Source organism: Kryptolebias marmoratus, linkage group LG12, assembly GCF_001649575.2.
Source record: "Kryptolebias marmoratus isolate JLee-2015 linkage group LG12, ASM164957v2, whole genome shotgun sequence".
Lineage (NCBI taxonomy): Eukaryota > Metazoa > Chordata > Actinopteri > Cyprinodontiformes > Rivulidae > Kryptolebias > Kryptolebias marmoratus.
This window is the reverse complement of record NC_051441.1, coordinates 3529895-3549023: the sequence shown is the minus strand read 5'-3', so window position 1 is coordinate 3549023 and position 19129 is coordinate 3529895. Positions and strand designations below refer to the sequence as shown.

The 19129-nt window shown below is 41.0% G+C and overlaps 3 protein-coding genes across 4 annotated transcripts; all 3 read left to right on the top strand.

The window, feature by feature from the left end:
* Window positions 1-252: 252 nt before the first annotated feature.
* fam117aa (family with sequence similarity 117 member Aa) lies at window positions 253-9174 on the top strand. 2 transcript variants are annotated; one of them, XM_017419322.3, is made up of 8 exons: window positions 253-611; window positions 1893-2038; window positions 5317-5412; window positions 5582-5698; window positions 6815-6931; window positions 7190-7415; window positions 8120-8294; window positions 8440-9174. In XM_017419322.3, exons 1-8 carry the CDS (start codon window positions 482-484, stop codon window positions 8651-8653), a joined length of 1221 nt encoding a protein of 406 aa, XP_017274811.1. In that variant the 5' UTR covers window positions 253-481; the 3' UTR covers window positions 8654-9174. The 2 variants fall into 2 exon arrangements, with proteins under 2 accessions (XP_017274811.1, XP_017274813.1); XM_017419324.3 differs by lacking the exons at window positions 253-611; window positions 1893-2038 and adding an exon at window positions 4230-4606.
* Window positions 9175-9993: 819 nt separating this feature from the next.
* On the top strand, window positions 9994-15630 carry slc35b1 (solute carrier family 35 member B1). Its single transcript, XM_017419327.3, has 9 exons — window positions 9994-10532; window positions 10870-10961; window positions 11129-11259; window positions 11381-11411; window positions 12015-12175; window positions 12302-12428; window positions 14274-14380; window positions 14514-14667; window positions 14958-15630. Exons 1-9 carry the CDS (start codon window positions 10408-10410, stop codon window positions 15008-15010), a joined length of 981 nt encoding a protein of 326 aa, XP_017274816.1. The 5' UTR covers window positions 9994-10407; the 3' UTR covers window positions 15011-15630.
* A 1201-nt stretch (window positions 15631-16831) lies between these two features.
* Window positions 16832-18561, top strand: LOC108237698 (NDUFA4 mitochondrial complex associated). Its single transcript, XM_017419316.3, has 4 exons — window positions 16832-16989; window positions 17678-17766; window positions 17843-17903; window positions 18281-18561. Exons 1-4 carry the CDS (start codon window positions 16948-16950, stop codon window positions 18335-18337), a joined length of 249 nt encoding a protein of 82 aa, XP_017274805.1. The 5' UTR covers window positions 16832-16947; the 3' UTR covers window positions 18338-18561.
* The last annotated feature ends 568 nt before the right edge of the window (window positions 18562-19129 follow it).

Here is a 19129-nt window from a genome sequence, read left to right as displayed (position 1 = left end):
AGAGATATTTTGCTAACAGAAAGACATGGTCATTTTAGTGTAAATAATGTTTTATAGTTATTATTTTTATTGAGTAGAGACCTTCTGGGCTCCTGCGGAGACCTCTAACAGCCCGTGAGCCCGTACATTGGGATAAGTGGGTGGGACGTTTCTGGGAGACGGACGTACGTCAGGACCAATCAGCGCTCAGAACGACTCCGCGGCGACCAATCAGATCAGCCCCTTTTACAAACACACGCTGCACGAGACAGGTTGGGGCTGTTGTCGCTGCGCAACTAGCGCAGAAACTTTCTCTGCTAAAAGGTGAAGCGCTAAATTTTATTTATTTATTTTAATTTTTTGAATCTTCTCAAAGTTGAGAGTCTGAAAAGAGGCGGTTCCGAGCGACATGAAGCCCGACAGGTTCGGCTCAGCGATCCGGAGGGACTGAAGGTGGTCCAGCGGCGGGGAGCAGAACTCACAGCCCGGATCGAGTGCGGGGATGTCGGCGAGGAGCGGAGCCGGAGGAGCCCCCCGGAGCTGCAGCACCCCCAGCCTGAAGCCCCTCCGGGCCACCGTCCCGTTCCAGCTTCAGAGGGGCTCGGGTCCGCTCTGCAGGGAGCTCAGGACGGGTAAAGAAACTAAAATATGGCTTCAGCTCACAGATATGCACCTTAAATCCGGCGTGGTGGGAGCCGAGACTGATCCCCAACACGCAATCTGAGCGCCGACGTGTCGTTCGTTTGAGTCTGTTAGCAAAATATCTTACGAACCGCTGGGTGGATTTTAATGAAACTTTCAGGGAATAATCCCTGGGTGGACATCTACAACTCATAGACTTTTGAAGCCAACCCGATTTAAGATGTCCGCCACAGCCAACTGACCTTATGAAACACAAAAGTGGCTCCAATTCAGTCAGTTTTTCAGATATTGAGGCAAAAATTGGTGTGGTGGTAGCTTAGAGCCATTCATAACACACGCTTAAATTTCTACTTATTGTTCAACAAATTTAGCTTAAAACTTTACCTTTAATTCTTGGACTCAACCGTGTTCGTCTGTTAGCAAAATATCTCATGATCTACTCGACAGATTTTAATCAAACTCTCAGAAATTAATCACTGGATTTACATCTACAACTGATTAATATTTGGAGTCAATCTAGGTTAAGATGATCGCCACATTTAATCAACATTGGCCAGCACAAAAATGGTGTTAACTCAACCGATTTTACAGAAGTTATTTATCGACACATAATCTGAGTGTGTAGTCTCACAATTTCAAGGTTTAACCAAAACTGCTACAACTCTGTTAATTCTTAACATAAAAATAATCTTAGTCTAAAACTAACTTTTAAAACCTATGATAAATAGTTTACTTGTTAAGATTTTAGACAGCAAAACAAGCAGGTAATCCAGCTTGAATCTGGTTATTTACATTTATAAAATGAGTTTTTCCTGATTTGTGGTCTCAGAATGACAACACTCTGAGAAGGTTGTGAACCCTGAAACACAACCTTCGTCTCATAAAGCTCTCCGGACTCCTCAGCTGCCCCCGTCCGCACCGTGACCTGCAGGATTTCTGCCGCATGCTTGACGCTAACGCAGCAGCAGCAGCTTTAAAGGCCTCTTTGTTTCTCCTGTTCCCGGACCGCGTCCACGAAACGCACATCTGCGAGTTATTTATACCCTGAAACCCGGCCTGATGACAGCACGCTGAGGATGTGCTTTCAGGCTGGTGGTAAATAAACCTGCCGCCTGAGGAGGGGTGTTTCTGAGGCTTCGCTCCAGGTCAGAGGTGTGATCCTCACCTGCCAACGTGCTCACACAGCAGCCAGCGCCTCGCCAAAATAAAAAGTCTCTTCTGTACCGATAAAATACCTAACCCCTAATGTGCACGATCTGTGTTTCCTACAGCAGACAGAACGGCAGCTCGCCCACCGAAGCCCACCATCCGTAGAACCCTGTCTTTGGACACGATCGTCGGCCCCTACCTGCAGGGCCAGTGGCCCCGAGAGGCGGAGGGCACCACGGCCGCCTGCGGCAACGACAAGGCCACGCAGGTAAACGCCAAACCCCGAGTCAGGACGTGTGGCGGTGTGCGATGTAACAGAGCTCCTGCTGAACTCGTTTCCCATAAAACCTGTGGCTGGGTGTGGCAGAAGAACCCGACATGTTTGGGTTCCTGCTTTCGGTCTGCCTCGTGTGTGAAAGAAGAGAAGCGATCTGATGTTGCAGGTGTCTCCTGGTTGCAGTTTGATGCAGCGGGTGGAGAGCAGCCAACTGGAAATATCTGTTTTTGTTCTTTAAACTGCTGTTCTAACACCCCCCCGCCCCGACTGTATCTGCCCAAAACTAGTGCACAGAGCCCAGACTCACATCCCCAAGCTTCGCCTTCGCTCCTGACACAGTTTAAAACCCGCATGAACCCCCTTTGCCTCCATTGTGAGGAGGAGACCCCTCCTGACCTCATTATACAGGCACCCCATCCCCCCAGTGGCATTCACACACGCACAGCGCCGACCCGCCTCCTCCTGCGCTCCGTCAGACGGCGGAACAGCTTTATCCCACAAATTCATTCTTCTCATTCATCCGTCCTGCCGCATTTCTTCGCTCCTTGTGTTGAATATGCTAACGCTCGTTCACTTAATTGTTTAATTATTAGTCAGCGAAGGTAGGAGACCGCGGTCTGGATCTGGACCCAGATCAGCTGTTAGATTTCAGTTCAGTTGTTCTCCCATATTTATGGTCATTTAGGAACGCAGCTTTTCCAGTGATTCAGTTTAGGCAGCACAGATTTTCCTGCACTGACTGGTTCGATTTATGTGGTGCTGCTTCTCTAACGTTTCCGGTAATTCCCACGTCCGGCCGGCGGTTTTTCCTCTGCAGAGAGACGCTGCCGGCCCGCGGAGACACGCAGGCCTCAGAAGACAATATAAAGAGGGAGGAAAACCAGCAAGGCTATCACTGAAAGAGAACCTAAATATACATATTCTGGACCTTTGCTAGAAAAAAACAACTGTGGGTCATTGTGCCAAACATAGTTACTGACGGTGTTTTAGCTTCACTTCCGTCTGGAGGCTGGATTTTTGAGCTGCCTCCAGGTTGACGTTCATCACTTCAGCAGGAAACACACAACCTGGCTGTCGCTGTTAGGAGTCTCATTACCTCTGCAGATACTTGGATTATTATTGGCAGTTAAATGTTTTTATCAGCATCAAATAAAACACCCAATGAATCGTCGAAGTGAATGAAAGAAGTGTCCGGAGGAGCTCTGATGATAAATGCTCTGCACACGAGGAGGGTCCTGTAACTTTAGCTGGGTTCTGTGAATCACTTTACATGTGTTTCTCATTCACACACACACACACACACCAGTGGCAGTGAAACTGCTGTTCAGGGGGCTCGCCTGCCATTTGGAGCAACTTGGGCTTCAGTAATTTGCTAGAAGACATTTCCACATGTGGAGGAGCTGGACGCTGTTTTCTTCTTGTTTTCACAAATAAAACAGAAAAAAAGATCAAATAAAATCATTGGAACTGGGGTTTTACTTTTTGAGCAGTTGAATATAATCCATCAAACAGTTAATGAGTTAATTGGCATTAAATATTTGGAGTCAACTCTGTCTGTTAGCAAAATATCTCATGAGACTTTCAGGCACTAATCATTAGCTGGACCTCTACAATAATTCACATCTCTGACTTTGTCCAGTTTTACAGACACCGAGGTGAAGTTTTGCTTGGTAGTTCGCTGAGAGTCGTCCTCAACACGTACTCTGAGCGCTGACAGATTTAGCGAGATCTCAAAATATCGCACGAGATCGAGTTTAACGCCAAACGACTTGAGCTCTGCCCCGACGTGAGACGATCTTAGTCTGAGACGGGAGGTCTGGCGGGCGATATGCATTCCTTCCAAGAATGCTCGGCCTCTGATTCGTAACGTGATCCAACGTTTCACAGGTAGAAAGTATTTAGTTGATTAAAATTGTGACAGCTGAGTGAACGAAGACCGATGAGCTGCAGAAGCGAGAGGCGAGAATTAGGGAAACGTTTGATGAGTCGTCCAAGCTGGAAACTTTAGCCCAGCTACCTTCAAGTCTTTTTATAGGTTTGTGTCCCATGATGCCCTGCTCATGTTGTGGGCAGGGTGGGGTTGTTGGATTTGGATGATTGAAGGGGGACGGGGGGGTTGGTGGTTGTAACTCTATGCCAGTGTCACCGTCAGACTGACTCATGCTGTATTCGGAGTGATTTAGCCGAGCACCAGACGTCTGAGTCGTCTCAACAGGAGATTGTCTCGGGTTTTTTTTTTGTTGGCTTGTTTGTTTGTTTTTTTCCCCTGCCAGCACTTAGAGAACCAGTGATGTTTCCGTAGACTTGTGAAGCTGATAGCTAAAGACGAGGTTGTGTTTCACGGCACAGAAAGCTTCGGTGCTGCAGGGAGCGAGAGCTGCAGGACTTCATGTAGAATGGACGCCGCAGAGTTTGATCGTGGAGGTAAAGAAACTTCAGGTGTCTGAAGCTGAAATCTGCCTGGTGAGGATGAACGGCCCGTCCTTGGCTCCCAACCAGTCGGTTCTGATCAACCCGGCTCCTGCTGGAAGAAGATCAAGAGTCAATGTGAAGAAATCGGTACGAATGTGGGAGTAAAACGTTTTAACTAAAGATGAACTGAACGCATTTTTTGTAATCTGACTACTCCTTCGGCTCGTTCAGGCTTTGACTTTTCATACTTTACAAAATATTTAATTTTATTTACAAATATTTTCCCCACAGAAAGACGTTGACATCTCTTCAATTTCTTCAAAAACATCCTCATCAGCAAACTTCTCCTGCTACTTTCAGCTTCTAGTTAGCCTTTTGCAACTGTTAGCTCGCGTTTTGCTACTTTTTGCTTCTAGTCGGTGATCTGGTTCTTTTAGCTTTAACACTCAGTTTCAGCTTCTTCAGTAAAGTCCTTCAGCTCTCGTTGTAAATGCCGTTTTTCTCGTCTGTTTGCTTGTTTTCCCTCCACACTGTGTGACTTTGTGAATAACAGAGTTAGCTTACGTGCAGTGAGCTGTTGAATTTGTTATTTATAGCCTGACGGCGGTGCGGTCTGGATGCTTTATGTGTGTGTGGAAGCGGGGCTGTTTTGCAACTCGTGGTGGTTTCTCGTTGCCTTCCTTTGCACAGCTGTTGTGAAGCAGGTGTGTGAGACAGCTGTGTGTCGAAGCAGCACCAATAGCACTTCGCTGGCTCAGCAGAAAGTGGAAAGTAGCTGCTGACCCTTGAAACCGAAGCTAAATGGTCCCTTGACAGAATAAAACAACGGCCTCGTTCACAGATGTGTGTTTTTATAGACGCCGAGTTCCTGGACAGAGGAGACTCGTGGAAGGAGGAGTGTCGGCGGCCATAAGCGCTCAGCATCTTGGGGCAGTGCAGAGCACCTGAAGGAGGCGAGTGCTTCACTTTTACTGTAAATAATTGAAATAATCAGTTTTTCAGTCTGCCGTCTCCCTCTGAGAGCCTGAGGTGTTAACAGCACCCGGGGGCAGAGTTATTACCCACTATTCATGATGAATAACACAGAATCCTAAATCAGTTTTATCTCCACTCTGCCCTCAGGTGGCCAAGCTGAGGCACCAGCTGCAGAAACGTTCTCGAAACGCTCCTCCATCTGCAGGATGTGAGCCCCACCAGCACCAAGCCCTGCCAGCAGGACATGCAGCAGGCATCACCCAGGTTAGCTCCATCTCTTTGGATCATACTGAAAACAAGTGCAACACTTATTTCCACCTATTTCTGAGGAAAGTGGGCAAGTGGAAGACAAAAGAAGAAGCATCCGGCCTTAAACTCCATCTTCAGCAGATGAACAGCATCTGAAAGTTATATAGAACTGAATAGATAATTTAATCTTTAAGCAAAGACTTGAGAAATGCATCATCCTTCAGCTGATTGTTGTCAGCTAATAGCTCTTTGGGAATCATCTTGTTTGTGCTAAAATCTTATTTTTTGTCTCTCAAACTTTATTCTTCATAGATTTATAAAAGAAATGAGGACAATAAGAGTCTAAAGATACAATTTAAAATCAGTTCTTCACTACTTTGCCTGTTGTGCTACACAACTAGAGACAGGACAGGAAGCTGGAAGCTGAAGCCACAAAGATTCCCTGAGTGGCTGGTTGCAGTACAGTTTTTAAGTCCCGCCCCTCCATGTCAACAAATGGGACATTTGCCAGACTAAAATATAAAAATACACTTCAGATAGTTCTTTTCAGGTGTGGATTTTTAGTGATTTTTGTAGTTCTTGTGCTGCTGCTGCATGTTCAGACACATTTTTATCATGTTGAGTTTCTGTTAGTTATTTGAGCCTTAATAAAGTTTAACGTGACACCATGACTGAAACTTTGACAGCCTGTTAGTGAGTTGGGAGGGTGTCCCATGTCCTTAGCGTGCATCCTCTGGCTCCAAAAATACAACATGGCAGCCGAAGAAACTGACATTTTGGCTTCAATTTTAGACGATGGAAGTCAACAGAGTCGCTTCGCCCATCTTTATTTATGTCGATGGTGTCAACACTTTGAGTTTAGCAGCCTATTTTTATGACAGGGAAAATGTCCTGAAAGACCTTTAAAACCCTAAAGCATCAATAATAAAGATTACAAAAAGTCTGGGTCCTTTTAAAACATATAAACAAATGTTTGTGCACTACTTTAAATAAAAAACACTTTTTCTGTTTTTTAGGACTGGCTGACTCTGCTGCAGCCTTGCTGTCTCAGAAAGATCATTTTAAACGACTATTTAATGCTGTTTAATCACCAAACCACTCACATCTTGTAATTTACTTGTCTTCCTGCAGACAGTACCCATGATGCCTCTGAACAGACTGGCCCCGAGGCTAAGAAGGAGCGTGGAGGGCCTCAGTTTGGAGCTGGAGGAGGTGTTTGTGTCTGAGAAACCAGATGATCAGCATGAGGTTAGATCACTCAGCTAAAAGCGCGGCTGTCTGAATAAAAACACAGAAATATTCAGTTCAAATGGTCGTAAAAATTGTGATTTACGTTGGTAGAATAAGCTGCACATTTATCTGTGCACAATCTGCTACTGTGTTGAAAACAAGAAGCTTCTCACATAAGTTCCAGTAAATGCACAGTTTAATTATAAAATATGATCATGAGTTGATCATTTTTTATGCCAGTATGAAATTCTTTTAATATTAAGCTGCATATTTCAGATTTTAGATATCCCAGATGGCCGCCGGGCTCCTGTCCCCCTTCAGAGATGCAGCAGCGGCTCTCAGAGCGAGTCTTCGCCGGGACCCTTGGATCCGTCCCTCCTGTCTCCTTCTCAGTCTCCTTGTCCTCTCGACTCATCGCTCGTGTCTCCTTCGAGTTCCCCCCGTCCTCTGAGTTCATCGCTCTTGTCTCCTTCTCAGTCACCCTGCCCCATGGGAGAGCCAGGTGAAAAACTGAGCTAGAAAAATGAGCATTTCCTGCCGAAACAGCAGCGAGACGGCTGAACGACTGCAGTTTGGTGAAGAAGCTGAAATAGTCGTAAAAGTTAACAGAAACTAATAATATCAAAACAGCAGCTAAAAGCTAAAATTAGTGTGACGATAATTAAAAGCAAATATTAGTAAAACAGTAGCTTAAAGCTAAAATTAGTAAACTGAAGCTAAAAATAGCAAAACTGTAGCTAAAAGCAAAAACTATCAAAATGTAGCTAAAAGCTAAATTACACAAAACCATAACTAAAATGCTGAAATTAGCAAAACAGTAACTAAAAACTAAAATTAATAAACTGTGTTTAAAAGCAAAAACTTGCAACACATTGCTAAATGGTAAAAAAGAGTAAATTCATAAGTAAATGCTTAAATTATGTCTGGGTAGATTTATAAGAGAAACCTGTTTTGAAGGGATCTCAGTTCATTTCTACAGGTTTTATGTAAATAAAGGTAAATATTTTGAAAAGTATAAAAATTACAAAAATCAAAGCACTTGTTACCCGATAGAGCTGAAGTTTTGTTGTATGAATGGTTAAAATATTTCAAAATATGTAGAATTAGTTTGATTGACGTAAACAGAAGAAAGTGAATGCTGACTCAGCATCTTTGTGTTTTCAGTGACTTGTTAAAGTCTCTGTTTGTGTCTGCCTGCCTGTGCAGAACCCGTGGACTGTGAGACCTCGTGTCCGTCTCCATCAACATCCCTCCCTTCGTTTGCACTGGAGCTTCCTGTGATGCAGCCCTGCTCTTCTTCCCCTCGGCCAAACAAAACCTTCTCCTTTCAGCGTGTGCCGCCGGAAGGCTGCGAGCGAATTCAAGTCTGTGAGGAAACAATGTAAGTAGTCAACGTCTACGGTTAGTGCACAGTCTTCGTTTAAAGCTTTACCATTAACTGATGGAGTCAGCGATGTTAGCAAAACATCTCATAAGCCAAAACAACAACAGCTATAACTCACCTTTTCATATTGCTTCATCTCCAGGTCTGCTTGTCAGGATGAACATCTCCTCCAGCCGTCCTGCCCAGACCCAAATAAAGTCAACTTTACCCCCCATGGAGGCTCTGCTTTCTGCCCTGTCAGCCTTCTGAAACCTCTGCTGCCCTCCATGGACCTCCTCTTCCGCGGCCTATCAGTGTCTCCCGTCACCGGCTGCTCCGGTCAGGCCTCTCCTACCAGGCACCTGGGCATGCAGTAGGTGGATGTCTGATCTCTGCCTCTCAGGACTGAAGCATGTCGCACTGCCAGGACCTGGAAAACTTGGACATTTGTTTAATCGAACATGACAACGAACTGTGTCTCATCACGGTGTGCCTGTGATAACAGACTGTAACGTACTATAGGATATCTGTCTGCAGGATGATTTGATTCAACTCATTTTAACCTCATCAGCACTTATTCTGTGCCAGTGTTCTCCCATATGACCCATAGGTTAGACTGCAGGAATTAAAATGCTGAGATGTCAGAAAGTGCTAAAAGATTTGAGTTTTAATACTGTTCTTTTTGCATAAACGCAACATTGTTTTAATTTTATACAAGTTAGCAGTCTGCTGAAGCATGTGGGGGTTGTTAATGTCAAATCAAAGTAACTGAATTTAATGACAGAAAGCCTAGCACTTCTGTTTGCTATCATTCAGCCTAATGTTGGAGGCTTAAGACAAAACAAAGTTGTTGTTGTTTTTTTTTTTTTAAATCTGTTAAATAAAAAGTAATATTTTGGCATATAGTTTGTGGTACTCAAATTTTCTACAGATGTGACTGGAAAGATATTTATTTTTGTAATTTTGTATGGAGTTGCTGTTATGTATTTCCATTATTTTCTTTTTGGCTTGCTCATTACAAGCAGTAATAGAGGTTTTAATAGCTTTACTTGCCTATAATAACAGTAACAACCAAACTGTTTCATAAACTTTGTGTATGGGTCACTCCAGTTAGTTTTTTTTGTTTTTATATCGTAGACCCTGGGGTTCTGATTACAAAGTGTTAATCAAGTCTGTTTTTGTTATTATTAAAAATGCATAAAATACCAGATTTGTTGGAATGTTTAGTGCAACATAAATTTAAAACATGAAAATGTTAGTGATAAAGATGAATCTTTTTTTAATAAAAAGCTTTTGTATTGATTGTTATTATTCCCATAAGGAGCGTCTGCTTTTGACACGTAGATTAGCGGTTTTTAATGTAAGCGCCGCCCCTTCTCCAAATTCTGCTTTGTGATTGGTCCTTTGCTCCTCCTTATGCCTTACATGGACCAATGTATTTAATCCACATACCAAGACGAAAAAAAGGCACGCGACGATTATAAGGAAGGACCGTATATGTTTTACCTGCTGTTTAGCACGATTTAACATGGCATATTAAAGCTATTAGAAATTATTACAACATCAATATTCTGTTACGTTTAGGTAATAGAATTCTGTAAATTAGAATAAGCGCGTAAAAACAAATGATTTATCAACGTTTACTTTATTGAAGTAAGATAAACGTTCAGGCATATTTAGGGACACCCCAAGGTCCTTCAGCGGAAGTTTTTTTTCTGGTACTGCCGGGGCAAATTTCTTTAGGCTCTAAACATAAATACTCAACCAAAATAGTACTCCAAGCACGGCTTATTCTTTTTCACACAGCTGGAGATGGACCAGCTTTGATTAAATAGAATAAATATTTGTCAGTCGTGTGAAAATATTGACAAAAAATGTCATGATATTGGCTATTTTTGTTGCTTTTAATCCGATTTTTGAGTCCGACTTTTAAGCTAGCAATCCGTGCGTACGAGTCCGGAGTGGTTTCCCTAACAACAATAACAGCAGCTGGACGGGACTAAACTTAGCGTGGAAACTTGAGCACTTGACGGGGCTCGGGACATTGGCTATAGTGGAGCGGGACGCCGGTGTGAGAGGAGCCGGGAGCGGAGCGGTGTCGGTGAACCTGCCCGGGCTGGTGGAGGACAGCATGGCTGCGGGAAAGGGAACTGGGAAGCCCGCCTCGCTGTGGGACAATATGCGGATTAGGTTTATCGTTTGCTTTCTCGGAGTCTTCGTCTGTTATTTTTATTACGGGATCCTACAAGAGACAATGTAAGTAGCTGAACTTCGAAACAAGTTCAGTCCTGTACAGAAAGTTAAGTTAGCATAACTCAAAGTATCAGTTCTGGAAGCTGAAAGTAGGACTTATAACAACATTTAAAAGTTTGCCTAACAAAACAGGAAGTCATAACAGCTGTTAAAGCTTTTGTCAGACATACAGAGGGGCATGACACAGATGGTATGTTGTCCAAGTCTCTAAAACTGGTCATGGATCTGGTTTCAGATGGTGTCTGCATTAAAGCTGCCTCTTTTCTGTCATCACATATTGTCACTGGACTGAAATATCAGCTGTCTGTTTCACACAGTCCTGTTTGTCTGACCTTTGCAGCACTCGGGGTGACTACGGAGGGGAGAAGTTCACATTTGCACAAACACTGGTCTTCATCCAGTGCATCATAAATTCTGTTTTTGCTAAGCTCTGTAAGTATTTTCTTAATGGTTGGATTTTAAGTCAGGAAACATCAGTCAGTGGAAAACAGATGGTGCTAAACTTTGTTCTGAAGATTGGAATCAAATGGGAAACGTATAATGTAAACTTCACCTTTTCTTTGTCTTCATATTATATTGTTTCTCTTTTTTTAATCCAGTAATCCAGTGTTTAGAGGGCTCCAAACCAGATCACACCAAGAACTGGATCTATGGCTTGTGTTCCCTCTCTTACCTCGGAGCCATGGTGTCCAGTAACTCAGCCCTTCAGTACGTCAACTACCCCACACAGGTGAGTTTTCCACCTTATTTTTTTTTTAAATAGAGTAGTTGATTCCTTTAGGTTGATGTGAATGTGTGTATCATCAGTATTCGTGCACAGATATCCTAAAGTAGTGTTTTTGTTGCAATAGGTCTTGGGGAAATCCTGCAAGCCAATACCAGGTAAAGCTGATAAGGCAACATTTCAGTTCATGTTTTGCTTTTTACCTACATGCTATGCTCATAGGTTTGTAAGCCTTTACGAGTAATATAAATACAGTTGAAGAGACTCCTTGGAGGACATTAGCTGACTACGTGTATGAACAGTTCATTTCTGTGTGCGGTGATTCATGCTTGAATATTTGTGGTTATAAATCACACACTGCATGTTCTAAAAGGCCATTATGGTTGCAAAACACTAATACTAATACTCAAGTGTATACCTGTGCACATCTCTTACTCACTGCAGACCTAAAAATAATCAGAGGTTCAAATTTGAAGCTTCTCAGCTGCAGCTTTTTAAGTAACAATCATAATTTACTGTTTTGATGAGTGAAAGAGCCCCTTCCTGATCCAACAAGAATGATCTGTAGCACTCAGATTTTTTTTAAAGCTTTTGAGTTAAAAGATCTGTTTTACAAATTAGTTTGTCTCTCAGAAGGTAGAAGTCTTATCTCATGTTTAACATTCAAACACTCTACATTATGCTGTTTGTTCCACTCTCGATGTTAAAGGCCTGATTCTGTATCCAAGTAAAATCCTTCCATTATATTCTCATGTTTGTAGTGATGATTCTCGGTGTAACGATACTGAGGAAGAAATACCCTCTGGCGAAGTACCTGTGTGTGCTGCTGATCGTCAGCGGTGTCGCTTTGTTTCTCTACAAACCCAACAAGAGCTCAGCTGTGACGGATGACCACATTTTTGGCTTTGGAGAGATTCTACTTGTGAGTTTAACATTTCATTTGTATCTGACTGATTGCTGCGGTTATCTCCGTCTCCCTCGTGGTCCGGGTCGCTGTGACTTCTCTGTTAGGTTTTACTCATGTCTTGTTTGTTTAACTCTGTCCCAGTTAGTCTCTCTGACACTGGACGGCCTGACTGGTGTGGCCCAGGACCACATGAGAGCCCGCTTCCAGACGAGCGCCAACCACATGATGCTAAACATCAACATGTGGTCCACTCTGGTACTGGGCCTGGGTGAGTCACTTGTTCTTTTTACCAAATGGACAACTGTGTGTCACAAAACAGACTCTAATGGTTCAGTTCGGCCAACAAACTGCAGATAAAAAGCAGAATCACTGGTCCGTCAGGTAAACCAACTGATAGTTCATCAGATTTAAAAAGAATGCAGTTCTTTATTTTAGCTTTTAAGCTGGAGTTTCTTGTAAAAACGGAACAAATGGATGATTCTCTGGAAGCTGAGTCAGCATTAATATTATCGTTTATAGTTTCTTTTATGTGTTTTATAATCAAACTACTTCCATGTACTTTGTGCTATTTTAACCAATCATGTATCCAAACATTCAGACCGATCAAGATTTGTGTGTAAATAAAATCCATTGAGATCTCTTCAGTTCCTTCAAAAACATGATTTTCTTCAACAAATTTGATCTGTTTTTATTTTTTTAATGCTGAAATGAACTTTTAGTCACAGCTTCGCTCATTTTTGCTTTTAGCTCTGGTCTCAGTGACTTTAGCTGTTAGTGTAACTCTACCTAATAACTCCGGTATTGCAGATTTTAGTCATTCAGCACTAAGAATACACACTACATTTTTGCAGAAAATGCAAATTTTGCTTGTTTGCTCTTTAGGTCCAAACCAGGACATCCTTCCTAAAAATAAATAAAGTTGTTTTTTTTCTTCCACTTGCTGTTGGTCCAGTTTAGTTTTGAACGTTCCTATTTACGCAGTGTTATATGTCCTTTAAAAGGATCATTATTTGAGTTGTAAAACTTTGTAACGACGCAGTAAATTCTGGCACAAATTGTGGGACGAGTATCTGCTTTGATGCTGCAGCTAATGGCCGTTTATATAAATAAAAACAAAACCCAAAGGCGGCAGCATTTGATGCAGAAAATGAGCCCAATTTTCTGTGCAGCCAAAACTCATTAACTCTGGAGGCAAAGTGTTGAGTTTTATCTTTATGGATAAAAAAAACGCAGTTCACATCAAAGGCCCGGTTCTGTAGGAGATGACTGTAGTTTGTTGAAGAGCAACACATAAAACAAACACTTTTAATGATGTCGCTTTTTAAGGTTTGGCACTAATGGGCTGATGTCAAAGATCTAAAGGTCAAAGCCAACATGAGAAATGTGAGGCTGCTCCTTTTAAATCTGACTAACCAGCTCCGGGTGCCATCTTTGAGTCAGTTTACATCTTTACTCAGTGTCTGCTTCCATATTATTTGTTACAGTGATGGTGTGGATAAACATCTGTACCGACAGGTATCAAAGCAGCAGCTGTAATAAGAGCTGATCTAAATGACCACAAATGGTTGTTTTGATATTTGTCTCAGTTTGGCATCACTTTCAGGAGATTCCTGTAAATAAATTTAAAAGATTTTATGTAGCTTGTGTGTGTTTTAAGCTAAAAGGCTTCAAATAAAGCTACATTTTTACCAAGTTGCTCAGCTTTATGTAGGATGCATGAAGCAACACTCTCAGAATTATTATTTTTTTTTTTTTGAGCAGCTGTAGTTTCTTCAGTGTAAACAGAAAATTATTGTAAAAAAGACTAAATATATTTTATTGTAGCCTTCAAATGCATTACAACACCTCTGTGAAATGTAAACAAAACAGATTTTTTTTTTCTTAATCACTCTGAGATGCATGGCTGCTCTTACATCTTTACAGTCAACACACACACACACACCTCTGATTGTTACCCAGTTAAACCACTTGAGGGCGCTATACTCTTAGTTTACGAGTCTGGATGTGATTTTCTTCATCACATTTTTAAATTAAGAAGTGACATTATGATCAATAATGGAGATTTTTTTCCCCTTTTTTATGAGATTGATTTTCTGTCCCTTTCTACCCTCAGCGGTGCTGTGGACCGGAGAAGTGTGGGAGTTCCTGACTTTCGCCGAGCGCCACCCCAGCATCTTCTACAACATTCTTCTGTTTGGTCTGACCAGTGCTTTGGGCCAGGTGGGTGAGGAAAAGGACTGATCGGGTCATTTTTAGCTGTTTAGAAAGAAAACGCAGACTTTTTTAAACAAATACTTTGTAAAAATTACATTTTCTGAATGCCATTCTCCTTTTTTCTTATTTTCTTCTCCAGACCTTCATCTTCATGACGGTGGTGTACTTCGGACCTCTGACCTGCTCTATTGTCACCACTACGAGGAAATTCTTCACCATCCTCGGCTCGGTCATCCTGTTTGGTAACGTCATGACTGGGATGCAGTGGATCGGCACCATCCTGGTGTTCCTTGGTGAGACTCCATTCATTTCAACTCCTTATTTTAACACCATAGATTAGAAAGTTAACACATAGTTGCAAAAAGCCCTGTTTGCTTGTTTGTGTTGTTTTTAAACAACTGAGTTCAGGAGGATAAAACTTCTTGTATGCAGTGACTGTAAACCTGACCTGATAATTATGATGTTTTTAACGTGTTTATGTGCTGCTTTTGTAATGCTTTGTTCTTATTTAAAACTGTCTGTTTGGCTGCAGTGGTTGTCTTTTCCTCTTTGTTTACATCTTCAGTTTTATTTTTTTCTTCAGGTCTTGGTTTGGATGCTAAATTTGGCAAAGCCCCCAAGAAGACAACTCACTAAAACCCCCGGAAAGCACAAGAGCATTAAAGGAACTCTGCAGGACGAATTATGACCCTCTTGAACCTGAACCTTTTTTTTTCTTTTCTTTTAGAAGATATCCTGTACAGAATAACTATGTGCCTATGTTCTGTTTGAGTAAGTTCAGATGTTTAACTGTAAATAAGAAAGCTGTCACAGTTTTCAGCTCGGACTTGTTCTGTGCTGTTGATGAACTGAAAAGATCTTTTTTTTTTTTTTTTTTAAATGTTAGTTAAAGCCCAGAATGAACTGTGATGGGGAAAAAAAACACATTTTTAACTGTATTTAGAGGAGTCAGGATGACTAAATACCGAGATGGGAAAATGGATTTAATTAGAAAAAGAAATAAAAGAAAGTTGACTGAAACCAGCTCACGTGAGTTCAAGCATCGAACTCTGAAGAACACTAAATGTTTTCCAAAGTAATGCTTGAATATGTGTAAAGATCACATGTTTACTTCTTGTAAAACAGCAAAGTATGTTTAAAAACATGTAAACGGTTGTATGTAGCCTGTTGTGTCCAATATTACTGTTGAACTGTTTCTACTTTTATTTTCTACAAACTGAAGAAAAAAACTTGCTATAAAAAGGGAACTTCTGACATTCTGCGTTTTTTCTTGTTTGTTGACTTTAAATCAGTTGTAATTCTCACCCCTGATTGGCTGCATTATATTTAACTCTCTGTGGAGTGAGGATTGAATCTTTGCTTAAATAACATTATTATTATTATTCTTACTAGATTACTCAATTACTAATATCTACAGACTTGGCAGTTCTTTGTTTGGTCCTGGAGAATGATTTTCAGATCTCAACCAACCTTTGTGACAAGTGCTGAGCACTGTAGGACATATTTAAAAAAATCTATCTGTTGTGCGAGTTAAAATACACTTCATAGATTCATTTTATTTTAACACTTCGATGAATGAGCAGTTTAATTTGACAAATTCCTCCCAGCAGTCTTTGTGAATGCAAATATTTGTTTCCTAAAAGGGTTTTTCCTGCAGTGTTGACTCTTAAAAGGAGCAAGGAATAAAATCCTGCTGTGTCTCACACAAACAGGAACACTTATAGAAAAGAGTCGCTGCAGATCAATACTAAGTTCTAAATGGATCATGACAACGCATATTAGTATCAAACAAATGTTTCAAAGCCTTTTTTAACTTCTCCCTGCTGATAAGTTGTCACTTTTGTTAAAATATATTTGTTTACATATTAGTAACTAAAAGAAGCCATTTCTGTCATAAAAATGACTGCTATAGATAGACACTTAAAACTAGAATTATACTTTACTCTCCCCCTTAAAGCATGCAAATCCTCTTTTCTGAAAGCAGCAGTGACGCTTTATTTTCACCTTCAAATAAGACATTTTGTCTGACCACATATTAAAAATACCGATGATTTCATTTGTTTAAAATATTAATATTATGTAAATATAACGCTATGAATACATTACTTGATGATGTTAATGTAGTTCTATATTAAGTTAATCTAGGAAACAAAACAAAACAAAATTATGAACGATAAAATGTTTCAATTTTCAAATTATTTTAATAAGTTTATCGCTGATGTACGGTTACTTTAGGGTGGAAAACGGGAGATTAGTTACTAATATTTCCAGAGTAAAATGCGACACTAAAATAAAAACTAAAGCAACATAAAATATAAAGATAAAACAACGTTAAAATGCTTAACATTTATGACATCGAAAATGAAGTTTTTCTCTACTTAATGTCTGTAATATTTTAAAAATTGTGTTTTTGATTAAATTCTTTTCAGGCAGTATGCGTAGGGTCCTACTCACGTTTCCTGCTCCGTCCCTCGCCCATCCTAGCAGATTTTTTTAAGTGAACCGTTTGGGAGGAATCTGCCAGTAATCTGTTGGTTTTTATCTAAAATAAATCAACCTCTCCAGGCGTCAGAATGCTCGCTGTGGTCCGTAAACAGCTGAGGAACCACCCAGCCGTAAGTACAAACGAATTTTAATTTCTTTATTTTGGGGTTATTAGTACTAAAACATCGTCTGAGAATCCTTCGGCTAAGTTAGCTTAGCTCGACTAGTTAGCAACTTTAGCTTCGGTAAACAAGTCACGTGACCGCACTAATTTAAAACCATTAAAGGTAATTAAAGGTTAGACATTAAGATACTTATGTTAGTTTATTACTCTATAGACTTTTTGAAATGAAAATAGAGGATTTTAACACGATACAAATGATAGCAGCTAAGATAGCGCCCTCTTCTACATTAGCTATTTAAAAGCTTTGCATAATTAAAGGGACCTTTTTGTTTAATCAGTGTAATTTAATACAATCCAGGTGACGCTTTCTTGTTTCTTAGAGAACCTTTTGATTGGTTTGTCTTATGGAGAAGTGTCTGCTGATTGTAGACTACATATGGGAAGTGGTTGGTTTTAAAAATAGGCCCTTCCTAACGTAGACAAATGAAATTCTCAAGGGCAAAATCACCTTTAAGGTTGTGTTTAATGTTTAATGTCAGAGGCTCAGTCTGTTGTCAAAGCACTGATGTTGTTCAGGGCAGTGTTATGAGTAAACTCATGTTGTCAGCTGTGTCACTGAGGTAGAAGACACAGTCCTCCTCATTTTACAGCTCGTTAGTTTTTATTTTTGAGATGTTTGTTTACTTCACTTCCAGCTGATCCCCCTCTTCATCTTCATCGGCGGTGGAGCAACCATGTCCATGATGTACCTGGCTCGTCTGGGCTTGAGAAACCCTGATGTTTGGTGAGCACTCTGAATACAAACTGATATTGAAGTAAAAGAATAATGCAAATAACAATCCTACCGCTCCTCCCTGCAGTTGGGATCGCAAGAACAACCCTGAGCCCTGGAACAAACTGGGTCCAACGGATCAGTACAAGGTGAATCTCAGTCATGGCGTTTGAAATCACACTTTAAATTTAAAGCCACCTATGGTGTGGAGCTGGATCGTATCGGTGGTTTATGGATCGTTGCCAGAGGTGCTGCAGATCTGTGGATAAGTCTTTTAATAGGATCAATTAAAGAGCATAATCTGGTTAATTCTGACCAGCTGTAACAAATCTGTTAAATACGTTGGCTCCTCAAGAAGAAGGAAAATCATGTTGAAAAGTAACAAACTAGTAATGGTTATATTTGCAAGATTTTTGTTTTGTTGTGTTGAAGATGTTGTGTTGCTGGCAGCTGGAATTATTTTAGTAGTTTTTTGGCTTTTTGAAGTTAAATGTGTGGTTTATCTGTAATCTGTTTTTATTTTCAGTTCTTCTCAGTGAACATGGACTACAGCAAACTGAAGAAGGACCGTCCTGATTTCTAAAGAATCACACCTGCTGGATAACTAACCGCACAACTAACGGCGAAGCCGCACAAATGGTCCTGTTAGGAAAGTTCATCCAGGGATCTGGGAGATGCAGAAGCTAAATCCGCACATCTCACGTTAAAGCTTCCTCATTACGCCCATGGCTTTTTAATAAAGGAGGTTTTCATTTGCATCAAATAAAATAAAGGAGTCTTCTCCTCCATACAGAGAATATAATCTCATTTTGTGTTTTGTTTTATTTTGTGTTAGTGTTTGCATCGCTACTCATGAGCTTAATGTTTGTTCTTATTGCGTCACTGCTGTGACCTTTCACCTTTCATGCTTTGTTTACGTTCGTGTCGTGCTTTGCTGCTTCACTTTCACAATAATTGACCTTTGCCTTTAACCCAGCTAACGTAGGATTAGGTTTCACCCGGTTCTTGGCTTCTGTCCTGCAGGGGGGATCAGGTTTGAGCCTGACCCGGTTTCAGTTGTGTCCACCAGAGGGAACCTAGAATGTGGGATTTTATTTATTTATTTTTAGAAAGTGCTTGTACGTTGAGTTCAGGAGGTTTTACGTGACTGGTTGGATGCAGTTCTGCTCTTTCGAGCCCAAACTTGCCTCTTTTGTTGCAAAACAATCTGTTTGTATGATCCATGCTGCTGGAGACATCGGGACTTAATGGGGGGACATTTTGGAGGTGTTTCTTCTTATAGAACATTATCTCTCTCAGCCAGATGACTTTGTAAATGTCACGGGGTCGCGCTGTTCCTTCGGCAGGTTGGAGGGAAGCGTCAGGGATGAGCAGC